General features: G+C 34.6%; 1 protein-coding gene across 44 annotated transcripts in view; it reads right to left on the reverse strand.

Annotated features, from left to right (window-relative positions):
* BAZ2B (bromodomain adjacent to zinc finger domain 2B) overlaps positions 1 to 19,192 on the reverse strand; it is a 353,036-nt gene that overhangs the window by 152,295 nt on the left and 181,549 nt on the right. For 43 of the 44 annotated variants that reach the window (XM_072612090.1, XM_072612107.1, XM_072612104.1 and 40 more), the window contains one exon: positions 5,128 to 5,283. In XM_072612090.1, coding sequence (XP_072468191.1) covers positions 5,128 to 5,281 — 154 coding nt within the window. In that variant the 5' untranslated portion in view covers positions 5,282 to 5,283. Of the gene's footprint in view, positions 1 to 1,036; positions 1,053 to 5,127; positions 5,284 to 19,192 lie in introns of those variants that run through there. The other variant, XM_072612096.1, reaches the window with a different exon arrangement.

Raw genomic sequence — 19,192 nt, forward strand, 5'->3', positions numbered from 1 at the left:
ATATGTATCACATCAAGCTAGACAACCACACAGTTACTAAATGAGGGAAGCGTTATAGACCAAGAATACCTGGATTCATCAAGGTATACGACAAAAATCTCTCATAATATCCCTGAGTCCAGTTGGAGGGATACAGGCCGTAGAAATAAACCTACATGAAGAATGCGGATCTATGTGAATTTGGGAGTCAATCTCTAGAGCTTTGTCCAAAGTCCTGTGGGTTTTTCTTTGTGAACAATTTTAAAAACTCAAACAAACATGGATGGCACGCTAATTAAATTTGCAGATATATGAATCTTGGAAGCAAATTGGTTCTAAGATATAATTAAGATCCCAAACTACCTTGATAGACAAATGAGAGATGAACTTAAGAGATGGAATTATATAGCATTTAATGTAAAGTTTAATTGTATAAGCAAAGAATGGGAAGGAGAGGGGAAAGGTAGCTCAACTAGGTATATTTTCAATATAAGTCAATAGTGGGAAGTAATCTTCCACAAAAGCTATTAAATCTTGGATATATGATAAGAGGGAAATACTGTATTCTGTGCTATTAGGACCATTCACTTAATATTGTTTTGGGTGCCACATTTTAGGGGGAGGAGGTACTACAAGATAGGAGTATATATTGAGGAAGGCAACTAAGATGATGTAGAGAATCAAGAATTTAAAGGGTTGCCATAAAAAGTATTAGGATTTGACTTATCCCATGTAGTTCCATGTAGAACTACAATGGGTAGCAGTTACAAGGAGGCAGATTTTTGACTCTGTCTGGGGAAGATCTAACAATGAGAGTAATTCAGAATTCAATGAGCTGCCTCACAAAATAGCAAATTCTCCATCACTGAAAAAGCTGAAATAGAGGTTGGAAATGACTTTGAGGCACATCATAGAAGATATGTATGTGCTTCGCAGGACACAGGATTTCACATGGTCATTTCAATGCTGATATTAGGTAATAATAGAAAGGCGGTGTGGCAAAACGCAAAGGAAATCTGTACTACATTACTTTCTATATATTTTGTACTTATCTTACATGGACTTGAAGTCAGAAGACTTAGGTTGGAGTTCCAGCACTGACAATAATCATGTGACCTTAGACAAGTCACTTAACTTCTCTGAGAATCAATTTCCTAATCTGTAAAACAGGGAAAATAATAATTTACACTATCTACCTCCCAGGGATGTTGGGAGGAAAGCACTTTGTAAACTGTAAAATGTCATACCGAGGTGATGGTGTCAATGTTACCATCACTATGTAAGTTGTGAATCTCCTAGCTCATGTGCGGAACAATTCTTTTTACCTTACTCTAACTATTTCTAGTTTGTTTCATTCCTCCCTCCCACAGGTTGATGCCTTTCTGTTACTTTTTGAGATTTCAAGGTCTCAGATATAAAATAATGGTAGGACTATATAACTCATCAATAATAATAAAATATGTGGATTAGCAAAAGTTACTCCTTCTCACCTCCCAAGTAAAAAACTTGTTTTCCTCTGAGGGTCTACGATTTGATTACCACATTATAAATACTGAATAGCTGGAATAAAATCCTCTTTGACATTGTGTCAAGTGACTTACTACATTCAAGTCACTATCTTCCTTCTTGTCAATGTTTTCTCCAAACCCAATTACTGGTGATATGATGATTTTTACAAGATAAACAGTAATCGATTGTAATTAGTACACATCTAGGATTATGGGCCCTTAGAACAATCAGCAGGTCATAAAAAAAATCAGACAATCACGCCTTTAAAAAGAGAAATGATTTGTCCTCTTTTGTATAAAAGTTCTGTTACGGTTTGATGTAAACCTTTCAATATACATGGAAATAAGTCAAATTCAAATTCATGCAATAACCTATAAAAGAAAAAATATTTGTCATTGACAAGCTCTTTTCATAAAAACTCAATGAAAATGTTTTGTCTTATTGACTTCACCTATATCTGAAGAAGCTACATCCATTCACTCAACAACCACATACTGACTAAACATTATTAACCATTCAGAGCACTGGGTGATTCGGAGGTATAAAAGAAATCAAAGACAGAGTGTCCAGTCTTAAGTAATTTGCAGTCTAGTTTGGGAAATGAAAACAGGTACATACTAGAGAATAATTACAAAGGAACAGATGAAGATATGCAAGATTTATGAAAAACTCATTCTAAGTTCTCATGTGACAGAAAGGAAAGAGGAGGTCAGATGAGCCATGGGGGCAGGAATGAAAAGCTTCTGAGAAGTGAGTTGTGATTCAAACTTTATATAGAACAGAACTACAGAATCATAGAGTTGGTGGGAAGGGACCTTGGAGTTAATCTAATCCAGTCTTCTCATTTTACAGGTAAGAAAGCTCAGTTCTAGAGAGGTGACAAGTGAATTGCTAGTGAACAAATAAGGAGGAAGAAAAGAAATAGGATTTGATCTTTAAAGGTAATATTCTTTCTACTTTAGCAGTAATATGTAAAAAGTTTTTCACCATAATTAAGAGAGTAAACACACAAACACTGGAATACTCAAGAAAAGTATAAACTTCCTTTTAATTTATATGCACATATATACACTTGTTAAATTTGACTTTATAATATAATAGACTTTAATGAGAGGTGGCAGTTATTAAAATCATTTTTTGTGTGGCTTTAAATTCCTTTTATTCTTATTGGATCCATACTTTGCTATATTTTATTTTAAATATTATCAGCTGGAGGAATATATACTTTGCCCAAAGGGTAAAAAAAATTTTTATAGCCTTTGCAATTTCATTTAAATAAATCCAAGTTTGATATAAAAAAGTCTACTTTCAATTAAAAATTACAAATTCATCAATGTAGATTTTTAGACCTATTTGCAAATACAAATGAAATAATCTATAGTTGTTTTAGGAGTTCTATCACATTTCACAGAAATAACTGTTAAGTTTAAGTGATTATACTTTTCCTCTGGTTTATAAAAGGAAATACTAAAAAATCAATAATTTAATATATGTAAATGTAGCTGATAATCATCTCAAATTTGAAAGTAGGAAAAGGAAAAGCTTCAGTCAACGGTTCAGTGATGAGACTTGAGAGTCATGAATCTCAAAATCATTTCTGTTTCCATATCCTTGCTACTTGTGCCATTAGAATTCAAAAAACCAGGATGGCTGAGTTCAGTGAAGCAGCCAGCAGATCAGTTTCCTCTATTCCCCTTATAAGTCAGTCAATAAAATGGTTATAACTTTATAAAAGACTTTTTTGGGGATTAGTTTTGAGAACTAATGGATATGGTGATCTGAGATACTATGCATGGTTTGGAATAAGAGCTCTAAAAGAAAAACAAAATTAAAGGACACGTCTTTCTTGAATTTACTTAATGATTTACACTACAGAGCCAGGAATGATGGTACATGCCTGTAATCCCTGCTATTGGGGAGGCTGACGTTGGAGGATTTCTTGAGCTCAGGAGTTCTGAATAGCACTGGATTAAGCTGACTGAGTGTCCGTACTAAGTTTGGCATTAATAGGGTGATTCTCCAGAAACAGCGGGTTGCCTAAGAACAGGCGAACTAGCCCAGGTCAGAAATGGAAAAGATCAAAGCTGGTGTGCCAATCAGAGAGGGACTGGGCCAATGAATGGCCCCTGAACCTCTAGCCTGGAGAGACCAGGAAACGAAGCTTTAAAACAAAGAAACAAATATTTTTGATAGGATGTAAACTCCTTCAGAGCAAGTTCTATTTCATTACTTTCAATCAAGGTTGAGATACACCAGATTCATAGATAATTTTTTTAAAAATAGGATATATATCAAATAAATAAATAAATAAAAATCTCATGTAGGCCAGTTTGGCTAGAAAGGAGAGTACTGAAAGGTGAGTCTTAGGTAGTCAACCAGAAAGTTGCCAGATTGCAGGGGGTTTTAAAGTCCAAATAGAAGTGTTTGTATTGTATCCTAAGACAACAGAGAGCTATAGAAGCTTCCAGTGGAAGAGAATGATATGTTCAGACCTGTGGTTTAGAAATATTAACTTTACAGATATGTGGAAGAGACAAAGAACAGGGTAGAGAAGAGAAGCTGGAAAAAACCATTAGGAGACTGCAGTAATCTTTGCTGGAGGCGATGAGAGATTGAACAATGGTGACCATAGTATTGCTAGAAAAAGATGACAGATGTGAGAGATACTGAGGAGTGGACTGAACAAGGCTTGGAAACCGATTGGATATGAGGAAGTGCTATAGATATTAGAGTTGGGAATAACTCCTGTGTTGTAAAGCTGGTGAACTGGAAGAATGGTGGTGTTCTCCGTAGAAAATAGGGAAGGTAGGGACAAGATCAGTTAAGGGAAAAAGATAACAACTGGTTTTTAGTACGTTATCTAAAGTGGGGATGTCGGGCATTTAAGATGTACAACTAAAGCAATAACTGAAGTAAATGCTTATGTAAATCAATTCAAAGTGAGCAATTTTTCACTTTTATACCCAAAGTTCAAAGAATCATATGAGTAAGTACATACATAAAATAATATAGTGAAAATAAAGCAAATGCAGGGGAAACCACAATATGCTATAACTAATAAATTAATGCAAAGAAGTTTGAAAGAATTTAAGGCTAACATTGCATTTGCGTCCATAAAAAGAAAATTTCCCCTAAACATATTACCTTATTTGGATAGTTCTTAAATAATTTTAAGAATAATTTTTTTAAATAGTCATGGTTTTATCTTATAAAATCTGTTCCAATTTTTCTCCTTGTCCAAAAGGTCATTTAGCTATAAAATCTATAAAAATTGGGATACATGTGTGCTTGAGTGTTAAAAGTTCAATATAATGAACCAAAACTGAAAAAAGTTTCTCAATATAATTCTAATTCCATAAATAGTTATTATTGGCAATTAGTCTTTATAGTTTTTGTCTCTTATCAATACAAAATTGACTCATTATATTCATTTGTGAGTTGTGGCAACAAGAGGATTTTGGTGGCTTTTTAATGACATCTACGTTTCAGAAATGTTTAAAACTAACTACCTAGACTCTTAGCAAAACTTGTCATGCTTACATACTATTTTATGCCAAAACATGCAGAACTTAAAAAATATTCCCAAACACAATCCTAAAGAGATGACGCTGCAAAACAAAGTTAAAGAAATGTATTCACCACACGTGTTGATTGTGGAGCTGAGTGAGGCAGCTCCAGTGGAAAGGCCACCTTTAGAAACTGCTGAAGCTACAGAAGGTGGAGAAGATGCAGAAGATGAAGAAGGTGCAGTCGAGGAGGATGTCGTTGATGTTAACCGCTCTCCAGACTCCATATCTAAGAGAAAACGAGCAAAATTATGAATTTTCAAGACAAAGGACTGAACTACTTGTTATTTACCTTAAGAAATATAATCAAAAAAACTATTTAAGCTTTTCTGCAACACCGCTATACATACAGATCATTAAGAAATGTTTCTACTGGAACAACAAGATAGTAAAATTTACAGTGGAAAAAATAATAACAATGAAAAACGTGCACAAATATGCCAAATCTTCACATATTTACATATTCATGATATATGTGTGTGTCCATTAAACATACCATATGTTCAACTCAGAGGAAGGCGGTTTGCAATATAAATTAAATGCATGTATACATATAAGGATACATCCATAAAAGTAGGATATTATCCTTATATTATTTTTTAAAATCAATATCTTTCTATTTCCATTTACCACTCATCGTCCCTTCCCAATAATGATACTCAACAGCAGTATGAATCAAGGAAATACTAACCACTATCAAATAAATTCCCAACTCCATAACTACAGAGATTAATTTGCTTATAGGCACAAACTGAACTGACCTAATATTCTGTTCCTAAATATGCGCCCCTGCTTCCCATCCAGAGGACCCTCACATTGAGTAAGGTCCATCCAGGGGCCATAGTTTAGAGGTAATCACCTCTAAATAAAGGGAGTTTAAGGAGTCACCTTGAGAAGAGGTTCATTTATAAAGGAGAACAAATTCTTCAAGAATAATGACATGGTATACAGGTGTCCCATGGAAAGTCATAGGAGCCCAATTTATATAATGTACTGTAATGCTTCTTAAGCGAGGAAATAAAAAGGGCAGTCCAGAAACCCCTTTGGCACACAGCATCTCCTAGGCTTCTCCTTACCATCACCAGCTGCTTTTCTTCTTTCTGTTATAGGCTTGACCCACTTATTTGTTATATCTCTATTGATATGATTTATGTCCTTAAAATCTTAATAACACATGATATGAGTGCTGTAAACCATTTGGAATTTCAACTTAAATGTTTTATTCTATACATGTATGACACATCCAAATGAAAATATGTATGATGGTCACTGGTTGAACAAAAAAGACAAACTGAGTAAGCTGAAGGAAAGACACCATGGTGATTAGATGAGAAGACTGCTCCTGAGTAGTCCAAGGCAGGGGTTGGGAGTGGAAGTAAAACTTTATGAAAACAGAAGACCAAGAGGATGCCATTAAAGTAAATATATCCACTGTCCTGCCACAGTAAACTGAAGACAGAAATGTTCTACACCTAAGTGCACAGAAGGACTGATCTTGCTGGCGTAGGAATTAGTACAGATACTTCAGTCAGATAGTCAGAGAAATAGACTCCAATCCTCTGGTCCCAAAGGACAAATCAATGCCAGGGCATTAAGTGCTGAGGGGAGATAGAGAGTTTAGATTAAGACATGATCCCTAACCTCACAAGTCTTACTGTCTATTTAGGGAGCTTATTTAGTACAGTAGCTGGTTTCATTCCTTAGAAACTTAACGGTGGACTGCTTCAACAGGCTGTATACCAACCTTGCAACATAAGGGGTATTTTAAAAAGGAAAAGTTTAGAATCTATTGCAATGGTCACTCTAGTACTCAGCAACATAGTTGTGGCCATTTCAACCTCCTTTCAGAAGTGACAGTCACACTAAGAAATAATTAATGAAATTCAATTCTAAATCTTGAGTGCATGCATCCACAACGTCTTTTACACAGTATCATGGATGATCACAAGTTACTTCTTGGCACACTTGCCGAGACCTTTACTGTTGAGCTTTCCAATCTCATGAAGTCTAGTTACTTTTCTCTACATTTTGGCATTGCTGTCAATTCAAGTGATGAATTTTTCCGGACAATCAACAGATAATGGTGTTGCTGTGATGAGTCTGTCCATATCCTTGTAGAATTTTTGATTCTCCTCATCAGTATTCACCATGGCGAGGGCATATGTGCTAATGATGGCTGCACAGCACTTCTGTTTTAAGGGCAGGCTTTAGGTCACTAGACAGTCACTAATGAGCTTTGAGACATGTGGCTGTCTGATTATAAAGCCGATGGCTGACACCTTTCACTACAAAGTGTTCTCATCAATAAGTCCAGTTTCACCAAATGCAAAAATATTGATTCTGAACCTGGATCATTTGTGGGATACACTACCCATTCTTTCTGGGTGCTTAGTGTTCATGTTGTCCATTAACATCCTAATACTGATGACTGCTGGTTATTTTTATTATAAAAGTTTCCTTTCCACTTACTTTTGAATTATAAGGATAAAAATAATCTTATGAGTCTTTTTCAAAATGTAACATACAAGATTGGGGCATTTTTCACTAGTCCTTTCTCCTGCAGAAAAGTGAAAAATTGCTTAAATTTCAAAAGAACAATAAATATCCTATTCTATCTCCTTGTATGGGATTTTTGCTTTGGAATATTCCAGTGTTAATGTAAAATAGAACAAGTGACAAATCACAGAAATTAAATTCCTTTGCACTGTTAAAGTGTGGAGTCAGGTCCTCAATAATAATTAGATAGTTCAACTTCCCCAAAGTCTATAATACTTACAGCTGAGCCAAATAAGTTGTTGCCATTTAAATAAATGTCATTATGAAAAGAACTATTTCTGTATAAAGTTCACATAATTACTTCTGCCTTTTGTGACAAAATGGTTCAATGTATCATTACAGTGTGGAGTTGGCCCTTAGCTTTAGAAGTAAATGCAATTTCTGGTAAAATTCACCAAGTAGAAAATGACTAAATATGGTCCAATTAAATACTATGCACTGTTTGTCTAAGGACTAACCTAGCTAAACGTGGAGACAGAAATCACCAGATTGGGCACAGGGAGACAACGTTTTGGTATCAACAAAGAACACACATTCTTTCTGAGAGCACGCTTGTCCTCCCTCAAGTCAACCTCAAAGTTAGGAATAAATTCTATTTTTTAAACTGATTTATATTTTGGGAATGCATCACTTCTTCAGGGAGTTAATGAGTTTCAAAATTTTACTACCTGTAAATTTACACCTGTGTAGTGTGTAGCGTGTATATACCTGCCCTGAATTTGCCTGTGAGCTTCAAGGGTTTTTCCTAGTTCAGAAATTCTGGTGGATTATCTGTGTTTACATAATTTACACAATCACTACGTAGATCTGTCATGCCTTCAGTAGATTTTGTCTCCTGCTACTAAAACCTTTCTTGGGCCCTTATTTGTCAGTGTTTTCTCCTGACAAAAACTGCGTATATAAATGCTGCATGCACACCTCTCCTCCAACATAATGTAATCAATCTCCTGGAGGGTGGGGACCATTTCTCATTTTGTTTTTGAATTCCCTGCCTGAGCACAATAGGCGCTTAATGCTTGTTAAATTGAATGTCTTTCCAAGCAGAAAAGTACAATATTTTTTTTAGTTTGTTCTCGTGTATCAGCCAATTCCCTAACTATCTGATCACTCTAATCCCATTCTCTAAACTTTCTCTAGGATGTGCTCCATTGTCTTATTTTAAGTCTTTAAGACCATTATAGATTTTGTTGCATTTGTATTTATATTGGTTTATAATAAACAGAATTAAATATCAATACACCTAATAAACTTGCTTTGCAACTACTTACATTTAAATAAATGAAATTCAACCTATAAGATATCATTCTCATTTACGTGTCTTTTGGAATGCTGACTCAATTCTTCTGGCTTTGCTTTTTTTTTTTCACTTCTAACATTCCCTTGAGTTCATTTATTATTTCTTTATACTTATCAATATTCATTGCACTACAGTATTCCACTTTATTAATATACTGAAATTTATTTTACCATTCCTTCTTGTTAGACATTTAGGCTTCTAGTTTTTGCAATTATAAATTAAGCTCCAGTGAAAATCTTTGAAAGATAGCTTAGAAAAAGCCCTTAGACTACATCCTCCGTAATGGAATAATTATGTCAATCCTTATAACAGTCTTAAGACAAAGCATTGATAGCTAACGTATTATCTGTAGTACAGAAGCAATGGGATATTCACAATAGTTTTTTCTTGGGTTTCCAAGGTCCTTCCTAATGATACTATTTTGTGGACCCACATAGTTATAGCACATGATTAGATTAATATGCTCTAGGGTAAATAAATTCTAATAACAATTCTGTATGTTTTTAAAAATCTAAACTGATGATTTGGAACCCATTCTGTATAATGTAGAACCTTAAAATAACTCATATTCATAAACAATTTTTCTTCTTATTCATAAAGTTTCCCAAATATTTTATCATAGCTTATTTCATTACTTTGAACTTGGCACCCACAAACACTCCAAAAAGTCTTACTATGCATTAATTCCTTCAGAATTTTTTTTTAAATGTTAAACAAGATTGGTTCCCGCACTCCTTGGGTAAGGGTGAAGGGGGAACCACACTTTTCACAAATCCCCACTGAAAGAAGTACCTATTTATCTGTAGCCTGTCAATCTCACATCTTTAAACCAGATTCATGTCCATGAACAATACTCTTGCTCCCAGGATCCTGCTATAAATCTAGGGCTGGAAGAAACCTCAGAGGTCATCTACTCCAGTATTTTCACTTTGGAAATGAGAAAGTCAAAGCCAAGGAAGGTTAAGTGAATGATCCAATGTTATGAAGGCAGTTAGCATCAGAGAGGCGATCTGAACTCAAGTCCTCTTTCTTCAAAACCAGTGCTCTTTCCATGGCATATTCAAAGTGATTCAGCTTTTCATATTATATAAATTAACCAAGACAGTGATATGCTTTTCTAGGTCTCAAAATTATTATTCATTCTATCTAACATTTCAGCACTCTTTTCACTGGACAAAAAAGGATGCTAATGACAACAAAGTGTGACAGTAAGTGTCACGTTTCAGAGTCAACACTTGTAAATGACCTCAAAGACTAAATTACATTTTGTGCTTCCCTTTCATCTATTCTTAATTTTTCTATTTTTGAATTTTGATGTTGACACTTGAGATCATTATGAATATATGTCTGCTAATAAAAATAACAATATTTAATAAGATACATAAGGTAGCTGTGACTTTACCCCTAAAATTAAAATTTAAATATATTTGATCAGTTTATTACTTAAATCCCAACAGATGGCTAGCACTAAAAAAAATTCTCTGTGACAAATATTAATGAGGATCAACAATGAAATGAAAAATTATGTAAAGTCCATACACAAAAAAAGGCTCTGGAAAACATAATGTTTCTATGAAGTTTAAATAACACAAAAATGAACTTTCATTAATTTTCTAGACATGTTATGTATATGGAAGTTGTACATGGACTGCTAAAATAAATGCCTGTGGTGATGAGGGACACAAGGGTCCTAGATTTAAGCCTAGACTTGACTTCTAATTTGGAAATGTGCTACTATGGTTTTAGAAACCATACTTCCATACACCTCAATTTTCTCACCAGCAAAAATAAAAAAATAAAAATTTCGACTGGATAAACTGTGTCATATCTTCTGTTAATTTTATGATTCCATACTGATAGGTCCATACACACATATTTACTGAGCTAGTTGATACTGAAACATGTAACTTGAACCCACCAAATTAGTTTTAGTAGACAATTATTCTAATTTCCTAGGCTTATATTAATTATGTCTGTCAATTTTCAAAATTCTAGATTTCCTATGAAAGGAAAGCTTTCTACTTGGTGACTGCTCTGCTTTCAAAGCAAATAGCAGTGTGCAAATCTAAATGAACCCCCAAAGCAGAAAGAACTATAGTAAAATTAGAGCCTTTCACTAAGAAGACATAAGGTAACCTTATTTCATATTTTGAGAGTCTGGCAGTCAAATATACAATCAGTAATTACAATATCAAAATCTAAATCTCCCTAGGGAAGAAGTATGGAAAAAAAACAAACCTAAATAGTAAAATGGCTTTTAGTCTTCAAAAGCTAAAGTTGCTTAGAATTTCACCTTATTACTTTATCAGGTTAAGTACCATGGCAGAATTTTTACTAGATTCAAAATAATGGTTAAGAGTGACAGGGAAGGATATGCTAAATTATTTTGGGTTTGTCCTTACCACTGCTGCTTTCTGTTACTACGGACATTTAATTGACTGCAAGTTACATTTGCACTGCAGAGTCCATAGGCAACCATTAAAATCTAAACAGTATTTCAAAGCTTGAGAATTGGAAATGCATCATTAAAAAGTATCTCCCATCCTTACAATACAGTGGTTAATAAGTTTCTCTCTATATGACAATAGATGAAACTACTGTACAAAAACAGAAAGAAAATTTTTAACATTTATTTTTAGCCCAGTAAAACATTATTTTTCAAAAACCATAGATATATTCATTTTTGGATCACCTAAGTCAGGGATTTTTCCATACTGTTACGTATTATTCTACACTATTACATATTATTCTGAACATGCTCAATTCTTTGTCACCTCTGGACTGTTCATCACAAGATTTTCTACAACTGTAATAGCCCTCTCCCCTCATTCTCTGCCAATCAATATCCTGATAACTTTCCTTCAGGGCTCTACTCAAATGCCATTTGAACAGGCTCCTGATCAAATGCATCATGAATACTCACAGCTGGGGGATTAAATCTCTAGGGACTATACAGCTCTTATACACCTATCAAATTCTAATTTTTATTATATATTATGTCCCAAAAGTCTTAGAGTAGTTTTAAGCTTTAACAACTTGTGAAGCATACTAACTACAAACTCACAAAAATGCCATTTAAAAATTTAACAATTTCATTTCCTGCTTAGGTTTGTGAATTTTGAAGAATTTTTTTTTTAATTTTGAATTGATGGAGTACCCTGCCATTCTGCACGGCATGTTCAATAATTTCTGGATGACCCTTTCTTGGACTGGTAGATTGATAGAGGAGGTACTCTTGCTTGGCCACCTCAATCACTTGATCTAGCTCTGTTAGCCTTTCTCCTCTGGGGTCATGCCAAAACTGTTGTGCATGCATAAAAACCTTGTTCTTTGTATGATTTTAAGGCTAGGATTACAAAGCAATCCTTTCAGTAACAGCATCAGGAGGCACTGAAGTAAACCTTGAAGGAAGGTAGGAATTCTAAATGGCAGAGGTGGGGAAAGATAATCTATAAAGGCTTGGCAGAAGGGGATACAGTGCTATGTTCAGGGATTAGTACATAAGCCAATTTGGCTGGAATATAGAGTGCATGGAAGAGAGTAGCAAATGTGTTTACTGAGCCTGAAAAAATGTAGATTGGAGCTAAATTGCAAAGGGCTTTAAGTATCCAGGTAAATATCTTATTTATATTTCCCTGCTACCCCAAGATCATAAAATCAATAGCTGGATAGGATTTTAGAGATGATCTAAATCATGAACAATCTTAACTTACAAGTTAGGAAGAGACCCAATGAGGTTAAGAGACTGGACTGTGATCACACAGGTAGTGAAGCAGCTGATCACAAATAAGAACACAGATCGAAGAACAGCAAATTCAGATTTTTTTTCCACTAGCCCACACTATCATCTTTGATCATTTTTACCCAAAAAAAGGTATTAAGAAGATTAAAGAAAATAAAAATATGTAGTAAAATCTAATTATAAGATGCTTTATTATACAATAAATCTGCTTTTACTGTCAGTTAAATAACACCATCTCTGTGCATGGTGATAGTGCATCTCTTAATGTAGTATAAAGTCAGAAACATGGATACTCTACTGAACAAAAACTTAGAAGGATTCTGCTGCATATCAGTCCATCAGAAGGACAAAGGAGAGTGGTAATCAATTAATCAATCAATAAACATTTACTCAAGACCTACTGTGCGTCCAGCACTATATTGGGTGTTGGACATGTAAATACAAAGAAGAAAGGAGTTCTGCTTAATTGGTTTACACTGTACTAGGAAAGATAACATGCATATATTTTCAAAACATACATGAACAATCTACAAAGTACATGCAACTTACAAAGTACACATTAAATAAACAAAACAAATGCAGGTGATTTTTGGAGGAAGGTAAATAGTAATTGGGAAAATCAGTAAAGGCCTGATGTCGAGGGCTACATGAGTGTTGAGCATTGAAAGGAACTAGGATTCTAAGAGGTGGAGAGGAGGAGCAAATGCATTCCAGTGACTGGGGAGAGCCTAGATAATAAATGGCATGGAGGCTGGGGATGGAGTATGTATGATGAACAGAAAGAATGACAGGTTAGCTGGATCATAGAGTACACGGAAGGGAATAATATATAAAGAAACCTGCCAAGGTGGATTGAAGTCAGATTGTGAAACCCTCTAAAGGCCAAATAGAGGAGCTTATATTGGATCTTAGTGGTAATAGGGAGCCATTGGAGTCTATTAAGCATTGGAGTAATATGATCAGACCTATTCTTTGGAAGTTATCACCTTGGCAACTGTGCAGACAATTGATTGAAAAAGAGACTTTAAAGGCAGAGATCAATTAGGAAATGAATGCTATAGTCTAGTCAAGGCTGATGGGAACCTGGAGAGAAGGGTTAGATGTGACAGACATTGGGGAAGAACAAATTACAAGATTTGACAATCACATGGATATATGACATGAGTAAAAATGAGAAGTTGAGGATAACACCAAGGTTCAAATCTGGTAGCTGAAAGGATATAAAGTCCTCAATGTACACCAGCCAAGAAGACTAAGATGGAGAGATCATAAAGGTAGGAGGAAAAACAAAAAGAAAACAGTGTCAGAATATAACCCAGAGAAAAGAAAATTATAGTAGATGAGGATGGTCAATCAATCAAGAAGAAAAGATCCCATTAAGTGCCTAGGATGAGGCAAGCACTGAGATAGACATTGGGTAAATAATTACAAAAAGTGACACAACCACTACTCTCAAATAGTAGATCTTCCAGTTCTGTGAACTAAGAAAAGTCCACATTTGTGAACTGAGAAATTAAGAAATGGTAACAAAAAAAAGCAATGAGAAGACAGCATTTTCTCAAGGTCTGTCACCGGGAGGAGAAATATACAATGAAGAGATCAAATTCATGGATCTGATCCTATGAGTCATTTTACTGAACAGAGAGAAAAATTCTGTTCTATAAATACCTAAATCCTAATCCCAATCAGCTCATAAATAGGTGTCCTTGATCTAGAAGGTGACAAGCTGAGTCTGTATATGCTTCCAAACAAGTCTACAAATAATCATTATTAAAAATGACTTTGGTATAAATACCAAAAAACCACTTAAAATCTCTTAATATAATTAAAAAGGGAAAAATACTGCTTAATTGCTTACATTACACAAAATAACCTAACCCACTTATCAGTATACATAATATACATCTTAATTAAGAGATAAATTACTTACATTCCTTTAAATGAACAGTATTATGATGAAATTCCTTACTCATCTAACTGATACTATCATCTTTTAGATTCTTTTGATCACAATCTCCTGTCCTTCCCCATTTTCAGGGTCACATTCCTAATCAAATGTGTTCTTTAAGCTTATCACCATTTCCTCAATTTCTCCCTCCCCATCATTACAGTCTTATCTTTGGAGTTATCTATTCTGGCAAAGAACAGTCCACCTAAGCCCCTAGGTTCTCCTGATGTACCTGGATAATTCCAAACCCTAGGCAACTCCCACAGTTGGCTTCCCTTTCTCTTGCCCCTACTTTACTCTTAACTCCTTAGTACTGCAGAAGTCACTTTACAAATCAATGCAATCTTTGACTTTAGTCCCCATTATATCTCACATCCAAACAGATATCAAGTCTTATCTATTCCACCCCTGTGTATCTGTGCCACCCTCTCCATTCTTACTTCTAACATCTAAACAACTTCTTTCATTACGGCCTGCCTGAAATATTCTAATAGCTTTCTAACAGGTAAGTCTTTCTGGCTCAATACTCTCCCCATCCCCAATCCATCTTTCAGACTCCTACCAGAATAACCGTTATTCATATATCTAGTACCATCTTTCTGCTGAAAAATTTTCAGTAGCTCCCCTACTGCTTATTGAATAAAATTTACATTCCCCTACTTGGCATTAAAGGATTCTATGAGCTGGTATCCTCCATTTTCTAGGCTTTTCTCCTGTTACTCCCCTCCCATAATCTAATCTAGTCAAAATCAACTGTTTTCTATCCACCTGAATATTCCTATATTCTTCTGTTTCTATGCCTTCCCTTATCCAGATCCCTATAAAAAGTCTTCTCTCACTCTACTCTAAGAAGGCAGGTATAAAGAACAAATATTATTTTCATTTTATGAATGAGAAAACTCTCAGAGAAGTTGTGCCATGTCAGTGTCACAAGGCTACTAAGTATAAAAGAAAGGACTTTAACCCTGAACTTCTAACCCTAGTACCTGTAATTTTTTTTCCAGGTTATTGCCCAAAATTAAAGGTGTTCTCTGATCAAATGTTACCTACCATTAAACCAAATCTCTCTATTTATTAGCCCTTCCATATATTTATAGTAAAGTGACAGAATCATCATTATGAACCTAAACTAAGACACTAGTTAAATTAAGTTTGCTATGTTTCATTGTAAAGTAAATGGTGTTAAGATATTAATCTATACCCAATTTCTGTCAGACTGCTTTCCCAACATTTTTTTTAACCAAATTCTTATCCCCCAAGCTTAAATATTTACATTTGTCAAATACAACATTACTATAAACATTTACTACTGTGGGTTGTATGCCTACTCTGTTCCACTGATTCATCTTTCTATTTCTTAGCCAGTACCAGATAGTTTTGATAATTAGTACCTTTAGAATATAGTTTAAGATCTGGCCCTGCTAAATTACCATCCTTTACATTTTTTTTTTCATTAATTCCCTTGGTATTCTTGACCTTTTGTTCTTCCAAATGAATTTTATTATTTTTTACAAGCTCAATAAAATAATTTTTGGTAGTTTAATTGAGATGGCATTGAATAAATAGATCAGTGTAGGTAGAATTGTCATTTTTATCATATTGGCTCTGCCTGTCCATGAACAATTAATATTTCTCCAATTATTTAAATCTAACTTTATTTGTTAAAAAAAAAAGAAAAGAAAAAAAGATTTTTTAATTATGTTCGTGTAGTTCCTGGGTTTTTCTTGGCAGGTATGCTCCCAGATATTTTATACAGTCTACAGTTACTTTAAATGGGGTGTCTCTTACTTATCTATTCCTGCAGAGTTTTGTTGGTGAAATAGAAATGCTCAAAATTTTCTAAGAATATAAGTTAAAGAGCATTTACTGAGCAGCACTGGTAGAGGAAGTTTGCTCATCTGGAATCTCCAAAACTAATCAAATAACATCTCAAAACAAAAAACTTTGTTTCAAAGGAGAGTTACTTTGGAGGAGGACTTTATTGGGAAAAGATAATGATGTTATGAAAAATTTTCAAAGAAAAATGGTTTCCCACAATATAATAATCAAATATATACAAGTGAAAACTTTAAAATGGCAGGGCAAAGTTTTTATTTTTGTTTTGCCAGAGTGGTATCTGTTCTTCAAAAAGCCTACTGATCCCCTTTTGGGTTTACATCTGTTGATGTTCACATCTATCACTTTTCCTTACCAGTGAAATCTTGAATACTGACAGCTGGTCAATGAAATATTAGACAGGTGCAAACAGTAACAACTGATAGACCAAACAATGCTGGCTGCTATATGCAAATAGTATGTTAGCTGCCTCCTATGTTCACATTGCCATCAGCTCTTTAAATAGACCTTCTCCAGGAATGACTTCCCAAAAACCCTTTAAACCAGGGGTGGGGAACCTACAGCCTCGAGAACACATGTTGTCCTCTAGGTCCTTAAGTGCAGCCCTTTGACTGAATCTAAATCCTGGGAAGAACAAATGTGAAATTTGGATTCTCTCAAAAGGCTGCACTTGAGAACCGAGAGGGCCACAGGTTCCCCATCCCTACTTAAACTAACCATGGGGTAAATTCCCTATCAGAGTCCAAACATTAAAAATTAAACTGTGGAATATAAGCTTTCTTGCTAACACAATCTCAAGTGACTCAAAAATCAAAAACAAAAAAGAAAAAAGAAAACTTCTGTAAACTGTCACAATGGTACCACTGATATTTATTGGAAAAAATGTGCAGGGAAATTCTGTAAGTATCATACTCTACTTCAAATTCTGATAATGATGTCATAATATTAATACTTTAAATAAGGGAATTTAATACTTATCTTGATTAAGTGTCATAGCTGATAATAAGAAAAATATAAACTCAGAATTGGGATGCTTATAGTACAAAAAGCATGGGACAGGGCTCAATCAATCAACCAGCAAATGTGAGGAACTGGTAAATGACATGTCCAAGGTCATACAGGTACTAGGTGGGATTTAAGCCTAAATCTTCAATTCCAAATTCCTTTCTTTCTCTTTTCACTATTCCTGCTGCCTGGAGATTGGAAAGGCAGGAAGGGGCCAGGCTGAAAAAGGTCTTAAATGTTAAAACACAGAACCTTCTATTTGACCCTAAAGGTAATAGGGGACTGCTGAAGTTTATTAAATTGAGGGGTCAGATCTACATTTTTATACCTGTGTAGGGATGGGTTAGAGAGGGTTTGAGGCCAAGAGAGTACTTAGAAGACAGTTGCAATAATGTAGGTCAGGTGTGAACATGGCCTGATCTAGAGTCTGTGTGAGTGGAGAGAAGGGGTGTCAAAGTACATACAAAAAGTTAGATACTGTATAGTTAGGCTACTGTATAGAACAAGTGAGAGTAAAAAAAATAGAAGATGAACCTAGAATTATAAACCCAGATACCTGGGATCATGACAGGGTCCTTAAAAATAAGAGGAAAGTTTGGAAAAGTGAAGGGTTTGGGGGATAAAGATGGTAAGTTCTGTTTTGAGTTTTGGATTCTATTTCTGGCTCTGAATCTAAGTTGCTGTTACATACTTAGACTAGTCATTTTCCCTATCTAGGTCTCAGTTTCCTTATCTGTTAAAAAACAAACAAAACAACCAGGGTTTGGACTAGATTAGGTGTGTCAAACTTGAGGATTCTAACCACATTAAATTGTAATTGTGAAAGAGTTAACAAAATAAGTAAAAATACTATGTATCTATAGAACACAGCTAATATTAATTTGTGATTTTCTAAATCAATACGTAGTCTGCAGGGATTCCTTTCTGAGTTTAACATTAATGGACTAAGTGATATCCAAGATCTCTTCAATGCTAATACTATATTGTTATAGAATTCCATGAAAAAATGTTGCAGATTTATATCTATTGTGTAAAGTATGACATATCCATACTACAATTTAAATTATATATATATAATATCTATATTATTTTTTTTTTTTTGCAATTTGTGCTTTCTTTGTTACAAAGACCAGTCCATTGTTTAGGGGGCTAGGGAGGAGTTATATCCTGAAATAACTGTGATGTAAAAAAACCAAAGGCACCAATATTTGTAAAAAATTAAAATTTAAGAAATTTTAAAGAATAGACCTAACTTATCAAAGGGACTAATGAAAAGAAATGCCTGGGAAGGTGGCCTAGCGCTACCAGACCTTAAACTGTACTATAAAGCAGCAATTATCAAAACCACTTGGTATTGGCTAAGAAACAGAGAGGTAGACAAGTGGAATAGACTTGGCACTCAAGATGCAGTAGGCAAGGAATATAGCAACCTTCTGTTTGATAAACCCAAGGACCCCAGCTTCTGGGATAAGAACTCATTGTTTGACAAAAATTGCTGGGAAAACTGGATAACAGTGTGGCGGAAATTAGGCATAGACCCATACCTGACACCGTACACAAGAATAAAGTCCAAATGGGTACATGATTTAGGTATAAAGATTGATACCATGAATAAACTGGAGAAGCAAGGAATAGTGTATTTATCAGATCTATGGAGAAGGGAAGAATTCTTTACTAAAGGAGAGATAGAATGCATTATGAAATGCAAAATGGATAACTTTGATTACATTAAACTGAGAAGTTTTTGCACAACC

This window comes from Notamacropus eugenii, chromosome 5, assembly GCF_028372415.1.
Source record: "Notamacropus eugenii isolate mMacEug1 chromosome 5, mMacEug1.pri_v2, whole genome shotgun sequence".
NCBI classification, from domain to species: Eukaryota; Metazoa; Chordata; class Mammalia; order Diprotodontia; family Macropodidae; genus Notamacropus; species Notamacropus eugenii.